Consider the following 25,026-nt stretch of genomic DNA (forward strand, 5'->3'; position numbering starts at 1 on the left):
CTGCCCTGAAATCACAGGAGTAGGTAAGAAAGACAGCAGGGTGTTAATGGCAGCAGGGGGAATTAAAGAAAAAAGGAGCAGCAGGCCTGGCCGCTCCAGGGCCACCAAAACGGAAGCGGGCAGTGCGGGCTCCGTGGGACAGAGCCTGGAATGAGCCGGGCGGTAAAACCACCACCTTCCCCAACATTTAAGTGTCTCCTGGGGAGGTTTCTACGATTCTAAAGGATGCGTGCTCCTTACTTCCTCTTAGAGAAGGAGTCTCTGCTACACTCCAACACAGCACTCCGCATGCCCCATTCAGCAGAGACACAGGCGTGCTGCAGGTGAGGCCGCCTGTGAGGTCACCCCGCCAAGAGGCAGCACAGCACCCAGGGGCAGAACCAAAGCCTGCCTTTCCCACAACTGGCTCACTTGAGCTACAGTGCCTTTCCTCCACCATGTCAGTGCTCGGAGCCCAGCGGAGGTGTTCAGAGGCCCCCAGTCAACAAAAGCCAGCAGAGAGACACACCAAAAAACAATCTTAAATAGAATGACAGATGACAGCTAGAGAAAGAACAAAATGGGGAGCAGGGGAGACATTAAGATGAGAAACAGAAGGGAAAAGCCTTAAGCGTAATCCCCAAAACAAAATTCCCAGAATTATATTGTTGTTGCCAAGTAAGCCACAAATTTATGGCTAAAACTAACTTGAGGCTGGCAGTGACTGGCAGCAGTCGAACTCGCTCATGTCCTGGCCAGAGGAAAAGTTGTTGGGAGCCAGCAAACAGGGAACAGAAAAGGAAAAGAAGAATACAATTAATAAAAATAATAGCTAACAGTTACTGAGCACTTTTTTATGTGCTTTGTATGTGTTGACCTCTGTGTATTAACCCCTTAATCCTCATAATAGTCCTGAGGTAACCACCTCCGCTATCTCCATCTTCCAGGGTTGGAAACTGAGGCACAGAAAGGTTACATAACTTGCCCAAGTTTCACAGACAGACATCAGTATCAGCCTCGGGCCTGTATGTCGTCACGTGTTCTCATGCACATGTGTCTGACATACGTCACGCCAGCATTGGGGAAATACCTCGGAAGGCTTCCGATCTTCATGTCTGGAGCAGGAACCTCTCCTGTGCTGGGACCGGGAATTCTGAGACCAAGTGGTGGACAGGCCTAAAGACACAAATAGCCACAGAGGAACAATTAAAAGTGCAGAAATCACTGAGTGCTCAGTTTTCTTTAGCCAAACTCAGCAAGGCTCACTGCCACACCCCGCAAGAGACAGCCATGAGGCTGGGCCAGAGCACTGGACACTCAGAGCCCCGCCTAACGCTCACCCGGGCGGGCCTCCTGGGACCCCAGCACAGCACACAGGGGGACACAGGCTCTGGGCCAGAAGCCTGCATGTCTGAAGTTAAGACGGTCGAAGTCTCCCGATGCTAAATACACACTGGAAAACATCTCACTGAGTTTTTAGGAAACTTTCGTAACGCGAAGATTAAGATCTTTATGCTAAATCCTAAGGCCAACCTCGAAACTCCTGGTGCCCCTCTCTCTGCTTCTCCGCTCGCCCAGGCCCAGGCCCAGGCCCTGCCCGGCTCGAGCAGGAGATGGTCAGACCTGCACCTCACTCTCCTCCTGCCCCGGCTCCAGGTGCATGTTCACCTCAAATGAAGACATCGCCCCAGAGCTGTCACCTCAGCGCTACAAAACTGGGCCGAACCTTTGCCCCAAACCTGTCCTCCCCGTCTATTCTTAACCTGGTGAGTATCACGTTTCTACTTGAAGTCAGAAATCTAAGTCACCCTAGACCAGTGGTTCTCAACCTTCTGGCCCTTTAAATACAGTTCCTCATGTTGTGACCCAACCATAAAATTATTTCGTTGCTACTTCAGAACTGTAATGTTGTTACTGTTATGAATCACAATGTAAATATCTGATATGCAGGATGGTCTTAGGTGACCCCTGTGAAAGGGTCATTCGATTGCCAAAGGGGTCGCGACCCACAGGTTGAGAACCGCTGCCCTAGGCCCTCCTCACTCAGGACAGGTCCAATCAATGGCAAAGTTGTATTAACTCACTGCCCATCGCCCCAGACTCCTGGTCGGCCCCCACTCACACCACTGCCCATCACGTGTTGTGTAGACACTGGCTGCGGCCTCCTGTTTGTGGATGCCCCACCTGCAATGTCTCACCTCCAACCTGAACACATACCTACCATTTCCCAGAAATTAACACCCCCCACTTCAAAGCCAAAACCCAAAACCGGAGCGAACTGCCATCCTACTGTCACTCAAACTGGAAGCTCTTATCTCTACAGATTCCAGAGATAAGGGACAGAACCAAAGTACGCATGAGACCTTGGGGACACTAAGAGATAGAATCTGCACGTAAGCCTATCATCGGATTTGCGATGACGGAGACTGAAGGGGATCTGGAGACTGAAGGGGATCTATCGCCAACCTTCCCCCTGGCACAACCCACACTCACCAGTTCTGAGGCCTGTAAGTGGGGCGACTGTTAGGACAGCAGAATGGCCTCCTCCTACAGGTGGCCCCTGTAGCCGCACTCAGTAAAGCGTCTAGAAAATGCCTTTTTAAGAAATAGGGAATGTGAACTAGACTGTTTCACGCCCACTTAGAAATATTCTGGGTCACTGGGATGAACCCAACTTACAGAGGTTCCAAATCCTGTCATCACTGGAAAAAGCAAAGACAGAAGCCAAGGCAGGAACCTGGAGAGGAAGGTGCTGGGGGGCTCGTGCCTTTAGGAGGCCTCTCACCCTGGGTTCCTGCAGGCCCCCTCAGCCGGCTCAGGGCCCGGGAATCTCAGGAGGGGAAGGGAGGGTTATTAGGGCAGGAAGGCATGATCCTTCCCTCTGGGTGACTATGAAGGGATATAATGAAAGGAACAAACCGAGAAATTTAACAAGGACCATTCATCCCATTGCTATACTATAAACCTCACATGGGGCGGAGGGAGGCGAGTCCTTTCAGAGATAAGCAGAAACCACACTCCTGTCATTGGTGGGTTGGGGACCTGTTGCCTTTTCTTAGGCATCTGTCAGCACCATTTCCGAGGCTGCCAGGAGCCTGCAGCTTTGCTGGCATGGAACAACCAAAGCAGTGACGGTCACACAGAAACTGCTGCTTCTCTATCCTTGAGAAGTGGGTGTCTGCACCACACTTACTTTTTACAACAGAGAACCGAAGGCGCTGCAGATCTGGCACCTGACAGTAATACCACCCAAGGGAAACACCGGTCCACCCAGCAGCGTTCCATTCCTCTTCCTTTCAATGGGCACGATGCATAGGACAGTAGAGAAGTAAAAGATAATCCTATTAAACCCACTTTATAGAAAGTGAGCCTGGGGCGGGGTGGTGGGGGGGCGTTTCCATTATCACTGATGTGAGAAATGTTCTTAGCCTAATTATAAAGGCCAAAACCCAGAAACCACCCACACATGCGCCTACAGACGGCATGGATTCACACACGGTGGTATATCCATACAGTGGAACGCTACCCTGCACCAAGAACGGCGCTTCTGAGGCAGGCCGTGTGGACCATGCTGGAATAACTACTTCGAGTGAAGGAAGCCAGACAGTCTGTAGCATATTACTCCACTTACAGAAAACTCTGAAAAATATACACGAGTCTCCAGCGACAGAAAGTGGATCCTCTGATGAGGGGAAAGGTGGGAGGGAAGGATTTCCTTGAGTTTTATGGCTGTAAACATGCCAGAACTTATCAGAGTATCCATATTTAAGGCGGGCAGGAGATACCTGATGGTTTTCTATCATCCACTAACAACAAAGAAAAAGAAAATGCTCCGTTTTACTTGGCACAGGTGGCTCGCGCAAAGCCGAGACTCTGCAGCCCATCCAGATGGGAGTGTGGGACGGGACCAGCGGACCCTCCCACCTCAGCAGCAGGTCCAGCTGCAGGTCTCTGTTGCGGGTGGTCTCTTCCTCCTGATCTCCTTGACACAGCAGATCCTCAATGAATGTTTTTAAAAGTGGACAAGAATGTGGTGTCACCGTTCAGGACTGTCATACTCGGCGAGAACCATCCCTGACACTTCAGAACTGGAGGCAGCAGGCACAGAGAACACGCTCCCGTTTTGCCTATCGGAAGTGAGGTTTGAGCTCCAGGAAAATAAAACAATGGGACATGTGAAGGCAGCCTGATGGGGCCATGGCCTCTGTCTGGATCAGAATGCGGCGACATCCACAGGTTCCCAGGAAGTCCACAGCGGAGACTCGAGCAAGTGTCCTGCCGTCCCTGCCCCGTCCTCCTGCCTCAGCCAGGCTCTCTCTGGACGGTTCTCAGATGGTCAAGAAGCTCCCAGAATATGGTCCAAACAAAAATAATTTGCATCCCTTTGTAACTGAAAAAAAGCTAGGTGACGCTGGGTGGGAAAGAATTATGAAACCAGAAATGAGAGCATTTCAAACCCTGCAAGGACGGGGAGACAGACTTATCTTGGCAAACACCTGCCACTGGCCAGTTCTCAGAACCGTGTGCTGAGGCCGCGCTGGGTGGGGCTGCGTTCTGCATTGTTCTGAGTGCTAACGTTTAATGGCAGACTAAATTAAGAATGTGACGAGTAACATTTTGTTTTGTTTTTGTTTTGCTTTTTAAATATATTTTGTTGATTTTTTTTACAGAGAGGAAGGGAGAGGGATAGAGAGCCAGAAATATCAATGAGAGAGAAACATCGATCAGCTGCCTCCTGCACACTCCCCACTGGGGATGTGCCCGCAACCAAGGTACATGCCCTTGACCGGAATCGAACCTGGGACCTTTCAGTCCCCAGGCCAACGCTCTATCCACTGAGCCAAACCGGTTAGGCAACATTTTGTTTTGTTTTCTTTCTGTTTTCAGGAGAGGAGCTGGGAACTCTAATCTGGTAATGATGTCTGTGACTATTTTATTGACCACACACAAGAGAGTGTCTGAAGTTAAGTCCGCTCCGTGACAAATGTAAGCAACTTCAGAAATTCTTATGCTGTTAGAGTAACAATATTGCATATTAAATACTGTAAAGAATGAACGAAAATATGTCTTGTTTTGTTTTAATATCCCCACCTTCCATTAAAAAGTTACAAAGGCTCGCAGGTGGCAATACCGTGGGCACGGGTCCTGTGCACACCAGCTTTCTGATAGTGCAAACGTGCTCCTTTGAAATATTAAAAATAGCCACACTGAGTTGCCCCAGATCTAAAATAAGGAAAAGCCTCAAGAGTAAACCTAATATGTGTTGCACATGACTTTCACGCATAGTAGCTCGTGTGTGTTAAGCCTCCCAGGTTGTACAGTGCATGTAAGGTTCAGAAATTAGAATGAATGGTGGCCTGGGTGTTCACACCACAAAATGCAAATGACAGAAGAACCTGGCCACGGACCTAGTGGCGTGCCTCCTGTGTCTCAGACCCTGCGTCTGGCACTAGAAAACAACATGCTGGTGGCTCCCATCCTGTTAAACCGGCTTAACCAGGTAAGATGCTTAGGACCGGCCAGCATGACGTCCAGTGGCCGGCCAGCATCAACTGCCAGCGCAGACCTGAGAGGGCCCGTGCGTTCCTCCCGGGGACGGCTAGCCTAGCCCTGTGCAAGACAAGCAGAGCCAGGGAAATTCCTATCGGAAAGTTAGCTGAGTTAATGTAGTCACTGGCTATTCACTGTAACAGGATGAAAGGAAGCAAGCCTCGGATACAGCCGCCGTTTCTATCCGGGGCTGACCCTATGCCTACCCCAGCTCTTCCTCCCCAGCAGAGCTCAGCTCCATGGTCCAAATCACTGCCAACTTCCAAAATACAGAAGCGTAACACATACATTCAAAGAACTGGCCCAGGCACATTCCGACATACTTAGTGCACTGGGTTCTTCAACCAACTGGCACATGCGTTTGATTCCCAGCCCCCAGCCCTCCTGCTGAGGTCCAAGTCCCAGGGCCACAGAGGTTAGTCCATGCCCAGGATCCTTTGTGCCAGTGGCTCCTCGAGCCCAAGCTGTTAACCTTTTCATCAGTGTCAAAGCCAAGCCACCAGCTGGGTCTGAAAAGGGGCCAAGCCACCTGTGGTCCTTGAGGAGACACGGGTACAGTGCACATTCTTAGTACTAAAGCCAAAGTTCCCATTTCAGTGATTCCTATGCAACTCCTGGGTGTGTCACCGATGCAACTCCTGTGGCAAAGGAGCAAATTAAAGGTACAGACAGGAGCAGAACGGAGACAGAGCACAGAAACCACCGAAGACATGTGTGGAAGTGACCAAGCACAGCCAGCCAAACCGAAAAGGAAGACAAGTTACCAAAAACTCGATGGGAATCCATCAAACGCAGTGATACGGAGAGTCTGTTTCATCCGCTAAAAAAGATGGTGCCTTCACAGCTGCCGGTAAGCTGGAGGGCCCAGAAAAACAGCCCCCACATAACTTCATGCTTGCCAGGCATCAGCCTGCATTATCAGCTGCAACTGTAGTCGGTGTGAATCTGACTCAGCAATCTTTCCTGCCCATTCGTGGGACAGGAGGTGGAGCCGAGCTCAACTGCAGAACTGCACTCGACAGGAGTGTGTCCCAGCGGCACAGGTGTGGACCCTGGGCCCCGGCCACACCCGGCTTTCCACAGGGAGGTGGACCCAGACCGGAAACGGAGGACATCAGACCAAAAAAGGAAGCCTTGCTTCACCATTTTAGGAAAAACTTTGACCTATCAGCACACCTCTGCTCTCTTTGTGGAAAATAAAAGCACCAATTTAACTTCCCTCTGGGTCTTTGAGAGAGAGGCACATTTTAAAACAACCAAAACACCAAAAACACCACTTACACTTGGCTCCCTTCTCCTGGCCAAAGCCCCCACGTGTTTAAAAAACTGGCCAAATGAACAGTCTTCTTTCTGTTCTACTATTTAATTCTCGTCTTACTTTTACATGAAAAAAAATATATAAAAATGCTGATCAGAGCTGTTAACTGGCCTGAGATAACCAGCAACACACGATTCCCGCCAAAGCAAGAACACGATGTCTCAATGAGCCTCTGCAGCTTTATTACCGGTGAAATGAGCCCTCCTTTAGGGTCTGGAAATGCTGGAAATAGCTGGTGGACCCCACTCGCACATCTGCAGAAACCCCTAAGGGCTGGGGGTCCTCGGCAGGGAAGCAGGAAATGAAGGGCCTGTTTCCCTGCCACCCCTTGGCACCGTGTGCAACTTCAGAGGCTGGCAGGGCCACCCCGTCCCAGGAGCCCAGCAATTACAGGCGCAGCCTGAAAACACTGCAGCGCTGCTCCATCCAAGAGTAGGGCTGGCCCCCCGGGGCACCTGGAGAAGCTCCGGCAGCTGGAGGAAGGCCCGCACTGGCACAGAAAATGCCCATCCACTCCCCATGGTAAATACCACACTGCTGCTCCCTGACCCGGCTCCAGCCCCAGGCCAGCAGCGAGGCGTGGCTGTGGCTGGTGCTGCGGCCCCACACTGACGTCAGCAGCTCCCTCTCCTCCACTTGGACGTGCTCTGCACTGGGCTGGAGCTGCTGCCAGAATCCCGTCAGGGCTGCAGGCTGGAGAGCGGCCACTGCAGACCCAGCCCTTCTTGCAAGCAGGGCTCTCCAAGTGCCCAGATCCGCTGAGGGCCGGCTCGGGCCTGGGGACCTGACTGCAGCGGCAGAAGGCACCCCACTTCACAAAAGGACGGGCGGCTCCAGAGCCTACGGGCCTCGAAGGAGCTGCCCTCGGGGAAGGTGGAGAGGGGTGGTTCCGTGGGTGACGTGCATGTTTTCTCAGGCTGGGCGTGCCAGGGTGCTCACCACTACCACCTGGCACCTCAACTGCCCAACACTAGGCCTGGATGGACAGCACAGCTATGAGGCATCAATGCCTGCTCTACACCAAACCAGCTGCCTGACAAAGATGACCTGTCCACGTCTCGTCCTGCCCAGCCCTACTCTTGGATGGAGCGGCGCTGCCGTGTTTACAGCTTGGTTGCCTCTCTAATTAACCCCCAGGACCCTCTAAACACCGACCTGAACCCTCTGCCCCCCACATGGATATGAGAGCATTAGGGGGAGGAAGAACATAGGCTGTCACCAGAAGGGTGACTTTCGATGGACACACCTTTAGTGGGGACTGTGGCCGCTCTCCTCCTTCATTTTTAACCAGAGCTTGGGAAGGGTGGGGAGGGGTGCATGTTTAGGTGAAGCATGTGGTCCCCTATGGCTGTTACGGGCTGAGTTGTGTCCCCCAGCATTCCTAGGTGGAAGCCAGGCCCCCAGTGCCTCAGAATGGGGTGTATCCGGAGACAGGGCCTTTAAAGGGGGGATTAAGTTAAATGAGGTCTACGAGTGGATCCTGGTCCAAGCTCTCTGGTGTCCTCGTAAGAAGAGAACACTGGGGCACACGGACGCAGGGGAGCCCGCGCACAGAAGGCCACGTGAGGACACGCGAGACGGCAGCCACCTGCACGCCAAGGAGAGAGGCCTCAGAGAGACAGTCAACCTGTCAACACCTCGATCTTGAATTTCTAGCCTCCAAACCGTGAGAAAATAATTGTGTTGTTTAAGCCCCGGCCTGAGCTGAGGCTCCTGCAGAGCCGATGGGCCCGCCCAGAGCTGCACTGTCCAATACGGTCATCACTAGTCACACGTGGCTTTTTAAATTTAAATTAATTGAAATTAAATAACATTTTAAAATTCACTTCCTCGGTTACACTGGATTAGAACATTTCCATCCAATTGGGCAGCTGGAGCCAGAGAGGGGAGGGCCTAATTCAGGGGAAGATTCCAGAACCTCTGTGAACCGGGCTCTCCCGGGGAGGAGCTGAGGCAGTGGAGGGGACAGAGTGAGCAGGACGTGCTGCCAGTGCCACCAGGACACTGACACGGGGCTCAGCCTTCCACTGGCACAGCCAGTGCGGAGCCCGTTCGGGAAACCTTCCTCTGACGAACTGTGACCAAAAAAGCAAGATCTTTAAAATTGCTGCAGGACTACAGTGTGTACTCCACAGCATTTACTGAGCTCTTGTCCGTTCCGAGGACACTGATAGGCACCACAGGGGGCAGACAACATTACCTACGCATGTTTTTGCCTCAAGGAGTGAAACACCCAGCAGATGTTAAACAGGCAGTGAGGGCCGCGAACCTCAGGCGGCACCGTGAAGGCGCGGACAGGAGGCCGAACGCCAGCGCCCGGGCTCAGACCCTCAAGAGCTCTCCCGGAAATAAAAGGAAAACCCTCTCTCCGGAGCCCCGCTCCTGGTCTCTTTCTCTCTCCCACTCACTCCTCCCTGTGCCAAAAGCAGCGTCCCCACAGCCTGCCCCCAAGTCCCAATCCCTCAGCTGCTTCCTGATCTGGTCACGGCTTAACGTACTCGTGCCCCCCAACTCCGACCCCCCTCCCACAGCCACCAACTCTACTTCTCACTGCTCCAAGCCTGGACCAGGGTGCCAACCGAATCCCTTGTGCTTGAGATGCTTTTATGTACCCGGTCCCCTCCCTCCACGTTCCCTGTGGCTATCAGTGGGGCCCCCACGGCAGCAAAGCCCTGCTTTCTAATTTGCAGCTTTCAATCTACTGAAAACTGGGAGACCAGAAAACCAAAACGATCCTGTTCGCCTACAAATTATTTCATCTTTCAGGACCTGCTCAACCTCCATCTCCTCCCTGGGCCTACTGCCCTCCCAGCCTCCATCTCCTCCCTGAGGACCCCTCCTCTCCCAACCTCCATTTCTTCCCCAGGTCCCCTTGACCCCCCAGGTCCCCTTGGCCCCCCACTCCTGTGAACCGTGCCTGCATCCACCGTTTGCATAGGGCACCAGAAACACCTCTGTCACAGCCCAAGACGTCGTCGATCAGAGCTGGAGTTTACAAACACCTAACTCGGAAAGCTGGCCCGATACCTCGGCCATCACACAGGAAAGCAAGCATTCTTCCTGGGTTCCCCCCGCAGGTCATCTCTGTAAAACACCCGCTAATGTGCTAGGGACAAAATTCCCTCGGTATCTGAGGGGAGCTGTGGAGCAGTCTGTTAGCTGCTCAATACACAGACGCTGTGTGACATTTATTTTGACTGCCTGGAAGCCAAGTAACTTCTGGGTCCCAGCTGCACTGTGAAAACATGAGGATGCCAGCGAGCTGCGGTGCGGGCAGCAGCCGTATGGAATACAGTCACCGGCAAAGCCAGGGAGGGGCGCCGGCTCGCCACCACTGCAGACCCGTCCTGAACACTTCACATCCCGCCAGGCAGTCCTCAGTCTCCCTTTGTATCGGGTTGAACTGGCCAATAATTAACTGGCTTGGGTTAAGCTCCCTTCTCATAAAGAGCAACTGTGAAGTGATGTTCAGGAGGAACACACAGGCCAGTGGCTCTGGGAACTGGATTCCTCGTCCTTGGGAAACAGACAGACGCCTGAGGAATGCCCATGCAGCTACCTCACCGGAGAGATGTGGTTACAGACCTGCAGTATCACTCAAGGTGCTTCGCCAGGCCTTGGCGTTCAACGACCTGCCTGACAGGCGAGACCTGCCCGGGAGGCCAAGGGCCTCGGCTATTTAAAGCATTACATTAAAAAATCATGTTTTGGCCCCAAACCCTGGTGGGCTCCAAGAACAACAAAGCAGGACTCACTGCCATTGTCGTCAGAATCCTCACTGCTGCTGGGAAGGCGACCTCGTTTCATGATCTCCCCGGGAAACAGCAGGCAGCCTGCAAAGCAATGAGACAGCACTTAACCCAAGATGATAATACACGATCATCAAGTTGTGCTTCAGAAGGCAGCCAGGATTTACAGCACACAAAAGCAAACAATCGGCTTTAAGGAGCCTTTGAATGGTAAACAGTGAAAAGCCCAAAGATACATAATTAGGTGCAATCATTAACAGAACAGGTTCAGAACCGAGGGGGAAGGGCAGGGGAGTCACGTATCAGGAGTCTCCCAGAGGTGCCAGGTTCCTCGCTCATTCCTGTGACAGCATGGCAACTACTCCAGGAGTCTCTTCAGCTGGCGGTGGCAAGCGCTGCAGGAAAAACCCAGGCAACGACCACGGTGCTTCCTCTGCAGACAGGCTCCTGTCTTAGGAAGGGGGGCGGTGTGCGGAACGTGTGAATATTTACACGGCGCTGGGCATGATTATGCTTCTCAGGCATATTTCACTGCAACAGCCCTAAAAGCCGAATAACCTAGATTCTAGGGAAGACAAATGGGGTGGTGGGATTGCAAAGGCCTCCCGTAGCCACCTCCAACCCTCAGCGATGCACAGCTGGGACAGGAAAGGACCAGACAGCCATAGGATTCTGACTCAAGCCCTCCCCTTGACACATTAGGAAACTGAGCCAAAAAAAGGTCACTCTGTGGTCCAGTTTCACTACACTTCACCCCAGCTCCTTCCAGGAGGTCCAGCAGTCCAACCTCACGCAGCACACTAAGAAATCAGCTGTACAGAGCCCCAGCCCACTTTGCCAGCTCCTTCCAGACATCGGTGGTAACAGGCCTCAGCCCCATGGGGTAAGAGGAAGGCTATGTTTAGGGAAAAGGGCCATGGATGAAGCCTGAATGGCCCGGTCACGGAACTTGGACAGACTCACAAAATATTTGCACAGGACAGCTACCCCAAAACCCTCCCAAACTATAATTACTGATCACCCTGATGTATTTTCAGGGCCCTGATCTTACTGCAGATCAATGATTCGCAGGAAGGGAGGAGGGCTTTTGAGTCACAGGGAACCACAGCATCAGAATGTGGTGTGAACAGAGTGCAGACAAAAGTTGGTGTGACCCACAGCATCAGGATGTGGGGTCACAGGCTGGTGTGAACCACAATATCAGAATGTGGTGTGAACAGAAGTGTGGCCACAGGATGGTGTGAACCACAACATCAGAATGTGGTGTGAACAGGAGTGTGGCTACCGGATAGTATGGAAAACTGCTGTGCTATAATAAGACCCAAGAAAAAAACACAGAGCTCCTCTCTAAACGGACCTGTAAAACAAGCAGAAATGATCACAGGATGGCCGTTCCCACCTGCAAAACAGACCTATGCAATTCATGCAAATATTCAGGCCCCTAATCTCTAATTCCAATATTTTATATTTTCTTTCTGAGACACTACCCCAGTTAAGGTGTGTGGATATTTGTCTGCCAATGGGTTCTTCAAAAAGACATTGAAAGAATTTACAAAGCCAGGACATGAGTCCTGATCTGGGTCATGAGCTGTCTTATGGGCTAGGGTTTCATCCTGGGGACAGGGTCACAGTCCTAAACGCTCCCAACCCCCTTGCAGAACCCCAATCACCCATAACCACCCAGCTGCCTACAACTGGGCCTGGGTCAGGAAAGGACCAGACAGCCATAGGATTCAAAGTGGTCACGGAAGTCAAAGTGGTCCACAGCCCACAAACACCTGTGGCCCACTCCCCACTTGAAATGCTCATCTTCTGGCCCTGTCACCATGCACACTAACTGCTCATGGTGACCCCCTGCTCCCCTCTGGACCCTACAGGAGGCAGCACAGGGAGGAAAGGGAGAGAGAGGAGCACTCACCCCAAGGCTGCAGCTCCCAGAGCCTACATTATAAGCGAGTTTAAAAAAAAAAAAAAAACCCACAAAAACAAAAGCTAGAAAGTGCTATCAAAAGAGGAATTCCTTAAAGTAACAGCGTGAAGCGGCAGAACACAGTGGGAAGAATGCAGTTCCCACCTGAGCTGGTGTGAGAACTGTGGAGAGGAGCAGTGCGAGGCTGAGAAGGCCCCTCAAACCCCAGCGACAAACAGGAAAACAAAGGCTGATTACACATCTTCACTGATGCAGATGACTTAAATGTACCTGGATAGGAGAACATGGAGAATGAAGAATCTTTTTGCATCAAAACGCCTTCCTCCTCTCCAACCAGGGAAAGCACTTACTTAGCAGTCACTCACTAAATGAAAAATGCAAGCACCGCCCAAAATGCAATGATACTCCTTTCCTACACACACATCAATACTCTCAAGCAATATCATGCAAGTAAAGAAGAGTGAAAACAGTACTTTCCCTCTAATGAATTCCATTTCCATCTGCCCTGAAAGATCTTGAGTGATGGAGTTGAGAACACTGCACCGTACTTCTGTAGGGAACCCCGGGAGGTGATGGGGTGAGTGCTGGGCACCATTTCCTCCTCGGAGGCACTAATGTACTTAAGCACTGACATCAGGCTGCTGTATCTCACCTGGGGTTACTTACTATATCAAGAAATCAAAATACATGTAACTATCTTCAGGCAACACAATACAGTGGTTGAATGGTACAACCAGCTGTGCAGTCAAAGCCAGTGGGAGAGAGCAGAGGGCCCCTGCATCACTACTTTGCTGCCTCTTTTAGGGCAATGGCTCACTATTATCTGGATGGTAACAGTTTAAGTAATAATCAATCACAGGGCTACTCTCAACACTCCAGAGATAGCTGCAAGAAGATGACCCAGAAGCACGTGAATCCCTGGGCTATTAGGAGGCACTAGAGGGAAGTGACCGCCCCGACCCTGTGCAGCTGAGGAGAAGGCACAGCAACAGGAGCTCAGTATGGTCAGTGCCTGACAGTGGTCAGCGCACGCTGTGTGGGACAGAGGCTGAGGGAGTCGGGACGGATTCTGAGCAAAGTCAGGAAGGACAAAGGGGAGGGAACTGGAAGAGGAAGCACACATTTTGGGCAAAGCGCTACCACATTTAACATGTATCCAACCTAGCATATTACTCTGAGCAGCCTCTTCGCACTAAAAACCTACTTGTTCATTTCTGTACTAATACACGTCCCTTCTTATCCTAGGCTTGTCGATTCACAATGTATGAATCCTTCAAGTCCACTGCCCCAGCCGTCTGTCATCAACCACCGATACCTACATTGCTTAAAACACCACCCTTCCATTCTTGGTTGTCTACAGTTTCTTACCCTTTCCAATTATTCTAAAAACTAATCCTCCCTCTGAGGTGACCTCATCGAGCCGTGCCCCAAGCCAATCTCTCCCTTTGCTCCACAATGCAAACAGGTCCAGGCAGAACACAGAGGTCTCCCATCACCTGGCCCTTCAGCTCTGCCTAAGCCACTCTCCCAACATGACCAGCTTACCTCGGCTGGGCCAGGCCTCTGCCCTGGAGACACCTCCTCCTCTGTTCTCAAGCCTCTGCTAATGCGGCTCCTCCCCCCCTTCCTCCTCACCTGCCCTCCGTAGAGAGGGACATGCCAAGACAGCGGGGAGGTGTGGTGGCTGCTCAGAGCAGCACCTGCTCGGGAAGCAGGCTCCTCCCCACTGGCCCAAGCCTCAATATTACATGCAGATCACCCTCTTTCAGTCTCTTCTGTCACTCAGTTAAAATGCAGTGGTGGATCAGCTAATATTAATCCAATTAAACGTGCATGGAGTTTGATGCCAGAGACATGGTGAACAAGATACAGATGGTCCACAGGGAGACGCAGCAAGTACACAACTAGACCAGCAGCTTCAGTGTGGCCACTGCTAGAAAGATTACCGGATTACCGTTCATGGATTATGGTGAGACATGGAACTGTCCATGAGATAGCAATGAACCTGACAACCTTGAAATTGAAGTTTTCTTGGGTGTGTGTGTGGGGGGGGGGGGGCGGCGGGGCAGACACCAGTAGTACTAAGAGCAGCCATTAGCTGCACGAACCCATCCCAAAGGTGGTTCAGGAATCTGTAAGGGAACAAGTTCAGTGACCAGGGTGTGTCCCAGGGAGGCATGACTGGTATGTGACTCTAAGAAAGAATGAGAAATGAACTCAGGGACACGGAGAGAAGGGCTTTCACAAAAGAATAAGATGATTAAGATTTTGAGGATGTTTATTCAACGCCTTTCCTGGGAAAGAGGGACCCATTTGAGGAAAACAAACTTGTCCAGTTACCAGAATTACTCTCTGTGGTTGAACAGGGACCACTTATCCGGCCATAAACTCTACAGCTGTAATAAGAATTATACCCTAGTGATTTTAATTATCTTATGGCTCATACTCAGAAAGGCTAGCTTCTTCCTCAAAATAAATTTTCTCTACTGTTTCCATTCTTATTCATTTCACTCTCAAGAAGTTCGAGAAGGTTCAGTTAAAGACCTCTTATATTTCTGGATTATCCCCTACTGCAGTGCTGGGCATCACAATAACCTTTGGATCAACGACTGAATTCCCGTACATGAACTGTATCCAACACTCACAGGCTTTATGGAATTTGAGAAGCTTTCACTTTAATATCTAATTGACCTTTAACTGGAGTAACTCCCATTAAATTACTTTTAAATTTATTGGTGTCCTTCCATTCTTTGTGAAAGTTAATCTAATACCTAAATGTAGGAAATTCAGCCCGGCCGGCGTGGCTCAGTGGTTAAGAGTTGACCTATACACCGTTCCCCATCAGGGCACAAGCCCGGGTTGCAGGCTCGATTGATCCCCAGTAGGGGACATGCAGGAGGCAGCTGATCAATGATTATCTCTCATCATTGGTGTTTCTCTCTCTCTCTCCCTCTCTGAAATCAATAAAAATATATGTGTTTTAAATGTAGAATTTAAAAATGTATTTAGAAAATGTATAATATAAAAATGTTAAAGAATGTATTTTCAGTCACCAAGGGGGTCTTACTTATACATAAAGTATTTGTAATGAACTATTCCTTTCTGTTTGTTTGCTAAGTTCACACAATTTGAATACTATCTTTAAACACTATGTTATTGGTAATGTGATTCCTAAGTTGTTGATGATAGCATATCCACACCAATGAAAAAAAGACTTACATTTTCGTAATAGGTCACCTTCTTGTCCCCTATGGAGTATGCAGTACTCAGTGCACCAAAGTACCCAAATACAATGACCAACACTTCGCAGTAATTTCCTGGCCCTAAGTGAATGTGAGGGAATCCAGATGGTTTCTTCCCTGTTTTGTTTTTGTTTGTTTTTTAATATTTTTATTGGTTTCAGAGTGGAAGGGAAAAGAAAAGAGAGATAGCAACATCAATGATGAGAGAGAATCACTGATCGGGCTGCCTCCTGCACATGCCCTACTGGGAATCAAACCATGACCTCTTAGTTCATAGGTCAACACTCAACCACTGAGCTACTCCAGCAGGACTCTTGCCTCAGTTTTAAAACAAACATTAATTGCCTAGATAGAAGTTTTCAAATTGGCAACATTATCTACTTCATATGCTCCCAGAGAATCTAAAAATACTAATGTGACTATAATTCAAACCCAGGTTTCTCACTTTAATCAAAGGATTCATACTCAATCGGAGTGGCACAGCAGCTTGAGTGTTCTTCCTTGCACAGGGAGGTCACCAATTGATTCCTAGTCAAGCCACATGCCCAGGTTTCAGGCTCAATCCCCAGTAGGTGGCGCGCAGGAGGCAGCCCATCAATGATGTTTCTATCCCTCTCCCCCTCTCCCTTCCTCTTCTCTGAAATCAATAAAAACATATTTTTTTTATTGCCCGGTAATATAGATTTTATTTGACTGACGAACTGCTTAGACCTTAGCTGTTAAGTTTTAACCTTGTCTAAATATTTCAAACCCCCCACAAATGGAACTTTAAAAAATGCGTCCTTTATGTCATACATCAAAATTTGTTTAAAGATAATGCTGCCCAAGCTACTATCATAAGCCTTTGCAAAGTTGTTACACTTGAAAATATTCAGCTGAAAAGAGTTTATGTTAGCAATAACCATCTCTCCCCCCAAATTTTAAAACTGACCAGATAATCATAACTACAACATTTACTCTTATGAACGTTACAAATAAAGCCCAAGTACTATCATTAATTAACTGTAAATTCTTCATAAATTATTTTTAAACTCAGATTTAAAAATCAATAAAAGTGTTTTTTTAAGATTTTAAGGAATTTATAAATTTGAGTGGTTTTAAGTGAATCACAAGCAGCCACTGTCTGCCAATTTATAAATAACCCAGTTCCTGCTTATGTGCCGTAAAATAACCTATTAACCCCTCCCAGGCTTCTGTCATTGCTGACTCAATCAGAGTCAACGACTAAAAAGCAGCTATGAACATTCCAATCATTTGTATTTGGAATTTTGTTTTTAACTTTCCTGGACAGGAAAAATAAATGAATTCACACCCAAATGATGAAGGCAGTCGCCAAGGCCTCCAAGCTGGAGCTTCTATCCCTAATTTCATGTACTCAGAATCCTTTCTGTTAGATTTATATGCTCAGATATGGAAAGATGCCAAAGACGTATTAAGAAAGAAACACAGGCAAACTGTGTGTGTGTGTGGGGGGGGGGGGTTGCCCAGAGGGGGAGGACCTGAAATATAATATAGATTCATTTATCCATAAAAGGGAGGAGGGGAAGAGAATACATACACCAATTGCTTGCATAATCATGAAAAATTACTGGAAGATCATAAAGGCTAATAGTGTTTAATCGTTGAGAAGTATGACCAAAGTGTTCTAGATAGAATGGGTTGGGAACTTTTACTTCTCTTTATGATCATTATAAAATTTTTCTTTGTTACCATGATCCTGTGATACACGTAGAATAGTGACGATTTAAAGTCCAAAACCTTTCCTCCCTGCTCCTCTCGATATAGAGAAGACCCTGGGGCACAGCTTCTTGGGCCCATGCAAGGCACCAGCCTAAAATGAACAGCCATCAATAAAGTATATATTCCACCTCCTTCCTGAGATGGGTATCAAAGGCTTGTCTTGCTTCAAAAGAATACCCGATGGAACAGTGCAGAAGGGAAAAGAAATGAAAAGGTAATAGGATAAGGCTGTAAAATGCTACTATCAGCCATTATTTAGTTCAAAAGCAAAAGTTTTCAAAATATAAGCATAGCCAATGCCAGAAGCAAGTCCCTAGAAATGTCTGTAATAAGAATAGAAAAACTAACCCAGACTGGAAAACTAGGCTATAAACTACCTTTAAAGAATAAACACTCAACTTCTTATACATTTTAAGAGTAGTACTATTTGGAAGGAAAAATAAAAGTAAAAAAACTATGTTCTAGAGTTGACTACCAACCACCATTTCTTCCACCCATATTAGGTCATTCTTTTCAACAATTCCAGACATGACTTCAGAATCCTCCTCAATACACAGTGCTCCCACTCCGTCAGAATCCATAGGAGAGATATAGTCCTATTGCCTCCTTGCACACTTTTTTGACCATTTACCTGGTAAGACCAATCTCTTCAGAAGAGATGAAAATCAAGTCTTTTCTAAAGCATTTCACTGAAATCAGAAGTTTGTGTTCCATTCTGTGTTGGAGTCTCTGAACCAAGTTCTAATTTACATAACGCATGTATACACATCTGGAAACTAAAAGTTCACTGAAAAATCACACTTTTTAGCCCTAGCCGGTTTGTCTCCGTGGACAGAACATCAGCCCACAGACTGAAGGGTCTCCAGTACCTCGGGCATGTACCTCAGCTGCAGGCTCGATCCCAGTCCCGGTTGGGGTGCATGCAGGAGGCAACCCATCCATATGTCCCTCTGACATTGTTTCTCATCCTCCCATCCTGCCCCATTTCCTCTCTCTCTAAAACTCAATGGGAAAATACCCTCAGGTGAGGATTAACAACTAAAATAGCACTTTAAAAAAACTAAGTGTTCAGAGGAGGTGGCTTCTGAATGAACATAGCTAAGGGTAAGGATAGGAAAGGCGTCTACAACCCCTATTCCTCCCTTGGAAGAATAAGTCAATAAATGCAAAGTGTCTACAGGGGAATTTTAAAAGATTTTTGAATGTTCAAACCAGATGTTCTTATACAGGATATACAAAGCAGCTTCTGCGGAAACCAGATTCAACCAGCTAATGACAATTACGCCGCGCACAGATTGAAATGCAGCTGTTTTGAGGAACTTTGTTCCTTGATTATAGCCGGGTGTCAGAAACTATCAGTTACCACTAACAATGTTAAGTCTCCAAGAATTTTAAAGTACTGTTTTTTTTAAAAAAAAAAAAAGTCTCCCAATGTATGAATTGGAAGACCTAGATGGCACACTGAACAAACATTGCATTTATACACCATCTGAGTTACGTATGAAAAGAGACATTTCATCACAATGCACACGTCTTGTTGTTACGTTCATGGAAAGAGAAGCACAGGATGGTCTCAAACTCAGCAGCAAAGGGTAGGAAATGCTCTCTGGGTTTAAAGCTGGTGGGTCTACCCTGTGGATTGCATCTACAGGAAAACCTCCCGAAAGAAGCCCATGAAGTCAGAATTGTGGTGTTAAAGAACATCGCAAGGATGATTAAACCTACCTTTCCAAATGTTAAAGACAAGTGCACTGAATTCTGGAGGTGAAGCGGCATGAGTAAAGGCTCAGGTCCAGGGCAAAGCCAATCCCCAAATGAAAGACCAGCCCCCAAGGTGGGTGGGCACCTGGGTGCCTGCACCTTGGCTTCCTCCCCCTGGAGGCCTACCAGGATTTAGAAAGAAGTTATCTAGAAGGTGAAGGCCATGCCCTGTCATGTTGTCGGGGAGCAGACAACTAAAATGTAATCAGTGAACAACAGTCTGTGAACTTGGAAATGCAAACGCGGTTTCCTGGCAAGCTGATGTGACGAGGGTTGCAAAAGCCATGCTGCCTGTGGAGCGGAGGAGTGTGTAGCCAGAAGCTCCTGAACACTGTCCCGGGCGCGTCCCCTGAGCAGCAGGCACTAACTTCTGATGGGCGCGGCACACACACCCTACTTGGAGAGAGGTTATCTCCCTCTGCAGGAAAGCGGTTTACAAGGCATATCCCCTTACACAGGGCTTCTTGGCGGGGGGGGGGCCCCCTTGGCGGGTGCAACTACCCAGCGTGCTTTCTTTCCTAGGCACACAGGGCCCGTGTTATACACCCTATCCTCAAAGGGGATCTTAGGACCAAAGGGTTACAAGCTTCAGTCCTCAGACTAGCCATCTCCCTCCATATTTATCACACTTCTGATTTCAGGTTCCTGCCAGAAAGGAAACTGAGCCCCAACAGAGACAATCCGGTGACCAGGCCAGGCTGTGTCTCATTGTCAATCAGAGCCCGGGCTGCTTCTGTCCTGCCCCTGACCTAAGAATGGTTTTCACATATGAAACGGTTTGGGTTTGGGGTAGAGGGTATCAAAAGCACATGCCATGACACATAGAAATGACACAGAATTCAAATTTCACTGACTGTAAATAAAGTTTTATTGGCACACAGCCATGTCCATTCATTCCCCTTTTGCCCACAGTAGGCCTTTGTACTTCAGATGGCTGAACAGAGACTGTCAGGCCCACAAGCCTAAAACATTGATATTTAGTATCTTATCTGGGCCCTCACACACATAAAAAAGAAAGTTTACTGATCCCTGTTATAAATCAAGAGCCTGGCAGCATGTTTAGAAACCAGCACTATGCATGTTCAATGAAATGTGAGTCAATTACCAGGTCCTGGGCAACTGACAAATACCTTAATGCTTACAAAGTTAAGGATCACACTCTGTCCTTGAGAAGTCCTTAACTAGGACTGACAGAAATCACAAGGGGAAGTGATAGGGGGAAGGGTGCTCTGAGCAACTTAAATAAAGGCCACGTCTAGGAAACCGAGAATTTTTTTCAAAAGAAAACCCCTGAGGCTCCTACTTTGGGCCAGTGTACTCTAAGTTGTAAAAACTTCTAACGAGCTTCTTATCTGATTTTCAAGACAATAACCAATAAGCAGAAAAATGACTGTTCTAGACAGGGATTTTAATGACAATCCGCGGTTAATAGTGATATAAAAGAATCAGGCAGAAATCATAAAAAGAAGTCCCCAAAATTTAAACACTAAACTGGGATCCAAAGATGCACTTAAAAGTATCCAGTGAGTCCCTGAAATGACATGTCCATTTCAGTGGCCCAGGCTTTTTCTGGGGGAGAGGTCCCCCAGGTTTAAATCTGACTTTTAAAACAGTTACGAGCCACCAGCACTCAGCCTACACTTCTTAAGTGCGTCATTATATTTCAACACTGAAATAACTGAGGTGCATAAAAAAGCTGACCATGAGTCATCAAGAAAAATTTTAAATCATGTTTAGAGTACTTTGGGCCAAACAAAAGCAAACCAGGCAGCTCACACTCCAACTGCTTGTTAACCTTGCCAGTTCCTGCTCCTTGCCCTGGAGAAGGAAGGAGTAAAGGAAACAAATGCTTGTTTTATTCTTTGGTTTGTACCTTCACCACTGAAAGCTTCACTTAAAATAAGTGCTTAGAAAGTATCTTAGAAGCTGTTGTGAAGTTTCAAATTAATAGTCTCATATGCAGACATTAATTGATCAATATTAAAAATATATTAATGCCAGTTGGGAATGCTTTCAAAACAACAGAAAAGGACGGTTTAATTCCTTCAAGAAATAAGTCCAACAGAACCCAAGTTTTTAAAAATGAACTATTCCAACTGTTCTCAATCACCTTAGTATGTCTTGACGCTACCTAAAAAGCCAAAATCAAAAGTTAAATGCTGGACTGGTTGTAGCGTAACCAAAAGTTTGGTCCTTGAACATTTGTTAAGTGCACATCATATACCACGGAGTTAACAGAGGATTCAAAACGGAAGCACACAATCCCTTCGCCAATGACCACGCTTTCTTCTCCATGTCTGGCCATCTTTATTTGTGGTGCTTTCTGGTGAGGAAAGACATCCTTAGTAATCATTCAAGGTCTAGACTAGATAAGGCCAAAATGGCATGGCCAGAGTCAGGGTAAATATCCCCTTAGACTAGATTTTCCTCTCAGTTCCAAGCTACTCCACTAGAACTCAACGTATAAACAAGCCGCTACTGTCACTCAGAGGTAAAAAGGCCCTGCAGGGCCAATCCTGCATTTATTAGGAATGTAGGTAATACGCCATCAGAGCCCGCCAACTGGGAAAACATCAAAATCTATACCCTCACAGTCCCAGGCCAACAGTTTGAATAAGTACACCACATAAATGGCAATAGATTTTCAATCAAGTCTCAACTTTCTGAACTATCATGAACTAGAATAATAAACATTAATTGTTCAAATTTTAAATGCAAGACCACATAAAGTGCTGCAACATCTTGAAAATGGAGAAAATAGACTGAATACCAGAACTGTCAAGCAAACAACTTACTGTCTCAGGAATTAAATTACTTTCCCAGTTAAGGCTCCTACCAAGCTTCTGATACTGGTGCCAATGTTCTAACTCATAGGCTTGGACGGGGGGGGGTAACACTGACATAACTCAGTGTTTGAACAATCAAGACAAACTGTTTAATGCCAATCCAAATAAAGAAGCAAGGTGTATTGGCTAAGATGCCATATCTTCCTCCAGAACATGTCTATTTTATTAATCCTGTGAGAAAACTGAGTCTGTAATGCCAATTATGACAAACCATTAACTGTGATTGTTGGGGGCCAGATGTAAGCTGGCAAGGTCCTTGCACCTGAAGGGGCTAGCAAGCGTGGGACCCTTACCCACACAGTTTTCCCAGACTCATTTGGATGTCGGTTATCAGTAGAATGAGAGCAACATTTGTAGAATGAGAACAGCCTTTCATAGCTTACCAAGAAGTCTGTAACTATTTACTGAGATATGCTGTACTGAGAACTTGTCCTTCTGCTGTGTCTCTCCCTTAGAGATTAAGAGGAACAAAGAATACATTACTCTTGACAGACCTCCTATTCAGAGTGTTATGTGTATAAATAGGATTGTATAGCTAATAAACTCGCTTCAGTTCATCGAGAGAACTGGGGTCCTCCCGACCCCGCTTTCCTGTCTTTCTTTCTTTTCTCAATTCCCACCTCCCTGCCTCAGCCCGGCTCAACCCTGTCAGGCTGGCCCTGACATGTGATGGCGTAACAGGTGCCCATAATACTAAGGAGGGAAGAGCTTCACCAACAGGAAGTAAGGAAGCAGAACTGTCAGACTCATATGCTTGCTTCCTCCTCAAGCGTGCAAACCCTACAGACACAGGATGTAATTGTAATCAGTGTTTGATGAGGATGTTTGCTGTTCCAACTAGCTCAGTACCGAAACTGATCCTTCTTTTTCCAACAAGTCTGTGGACAAATGCTTCAGGCAAATTTCTTTAGAGCAGTATTTTTCAAACAAAGTCTCCAAACCTAAGACTTCCAAGTGACAATAAAATGCTATTTTGATTTCCAACTCTTTAAAAAAATCCCATCACGATCAATCCCAAAGGCTTGCCTCCTCAATGTCAGAGGTTCTATCAAAGAGTTTCTGTAGGTTAAAGTCTATGTATGGAGGATAACCAGATGCAATAAATGAGCCTCGACCAGACATGTTACAGACAAAGCTGCTGTCGTATTTGGGGGCCAACTGAGTAAACCTATGTCCCAGTGACAGATGAGATGAAAACTTACCAAGCTAGCTGACAGGAAAAACAAAATAAAACTCCTTACAGACCTGCATATACAGTACACTTTCATTTCGATTAAAACATGCACACATATGCATAGACAATTATCTGGAAAGCAGTACAATGGTGAGCTCTGGGTGGTAGGAATATGTGATTATATTTGCTTCTCTGTGTTTTCTAAGTTTCCACAATGTACATGTAACACCACTTCTGTAATAATACTTCAAGCCACCAAGGGCTCATTCAAGTCAAACCTGAGTATTTATGAAGTGCCTACTATAGGTGAGACACACAGAGATCTGCTTTTATTCTCACCAAGGCCTCCAAGTTTTTTTCAGTTAATCCTTCTCCCCAAGCCTCTGGGCTAAGCAACAGTCGTTTTTAAAATATAACATTTCCTTAAACTCCAAAGAGTTTTTTTTTACTCTGTTCTCTCTCAGGCACACTAATAATTTTTCACCATTTTCCCTTTATAGCTACTCTTTCAACCCTGGCAACTAATATAAAAGCTAAAACACCCTTCTGTAGGCTGAAAGCCTGCGACAGAGGAGGAACTAATACAGTGAGGGGAGGGAGGATCCTTCTCTCTAACTTACTCAAAGTTAAACGTGTCTGTGGCAACTTTACTTACTAGAAAGCAGTGCATGATCTATGTGATGTTAAGATGGAAACAAGGTCAAGTTCTACTGCATGTCAGGCAACACCCTTTATCTCTGACTAGTGTAAAGGTGAAGAGAGACATGGAGAAGCCTACCAAATACCTGAAAGCTGTCAGTGTTCTAGATGTGGAAATAGAGTGCTGGCATCACATACAAAATACATTTGTGTATGAAAAACACACAAGTTTAAGGAAGAAAGCAAAAGGCCAAACAATCAGAAAGTCATCTTATTTAAACGTGGCATTGCATGAGACTGAAATATTTGGGACAAAACAATTCTGGGTTGCAGTTATTTGCTAGAAAGTGTCATCTACAAGAATATCCCATGCTTCTCTCCAACCCGTGCTGCTCCCTCTGCAACAAATTATCCCACCAAAAGTGTTAGCTATGGTTAAGTTGCAGGCTTCCTTTCTCCACTTAGAAGCGCTTAAATATCGATCAGTGGTAATTTGATGAAAATACAACTTACTATTGTAATCTCTAACCACTGGTGACCACTACCTAAATCAGCTTTCAGGGAAATAATTTTCTCTGAACCTTAAAACTAGTTCATTTATTAGCCTTGAGCTACAAGGAACTAGAGAGCTAGCCTTTCACAGCGGGGTTTTCTAAAAAGGAAAAATAGATCACCTCACAAAAACCTTTGGGAAAGAAGCCCCCAAGCACTCCGGTTAATGGAAACCTCAGATTCTCTGCCACTTTCCTGAAAACGTAGCTGTCTTAGGTCGTCCCACTGCAGCTTATCACTTTACAAAAGGAAATTGTGAATTCTCTCTTGGCTGGGGTGAGCGGAGGACGACAGACCCCGGTCGCCGCGCAGGCGCCCGCCTCTCCGTTACTAGAAAGCCCAGGCGGCTTTTCACCGACCTCCGGGCCACGACGCATTCCTAACGGGTTTCGAAGGCACGTTTAAATGGCCCGCTTTTTTGTTTGCTCGCTGCATTCACCCGGCCCCGGGGCTGCGGCCACCCCGTGTGCCTGGGAGGGGAAGCCGCGAGGAGAGCCGGGCGGAGGTCCCTGGGGTGGGGATGGGGACGCGGCAGGAGGGGGAGAC

General features: G+C 47.5%; 1 protein-coding gene across 3 annotated transcripts in view; it reads right to left on the minus strand.

The window, feature by feature from the left end:
• JADE1 (jade family PHD finger 1) overlaps window positions 1–25,026 on the minus strand; it is a 53,046-nt gene that overhangs the window by 26,067 nt on the left and 1,953 nt on the right. For all 3 annotated transcript variants that reach the window (XR_001513690.1, XM_006762807.2, XM_006762808.2), the window contains 2 exons: window positions 10,603–10,680; window positions 1,070–1,155 (listed from right to left, as the gene is read on the minus strand). Coding sequence is in view for 2 of the 3 variants with exons in the window: in XM_006762807.2 (XP_006762870.1) it covers window positions 1,070–1,155; window positions 10,603–10,654 (138 nt within the window). In the remaining variant the exon portion in view is untranslated. Of the gene's footprint in view, window positions 1–1,069; window positions 1,156–10,602; window positions 10,681–25,026 lie in introns of those variants that run through there.

Source organism: Myotis davidii, unplaced genomic scaffold (assembly GCF_000327345.1).
Source record: "Myotis davidii unplaced genomic scaffold, ASM32734v1 scaffold438, whole genome shotgun sequence".
In the NCBI taxonomy this organism is placed as follows: domain Eukaryota; kingdom Metazoa; phylum Chordata; class Mammalia; order Chiroptera; family Vespertilionidae; genus Myotis; species Myotis davidii.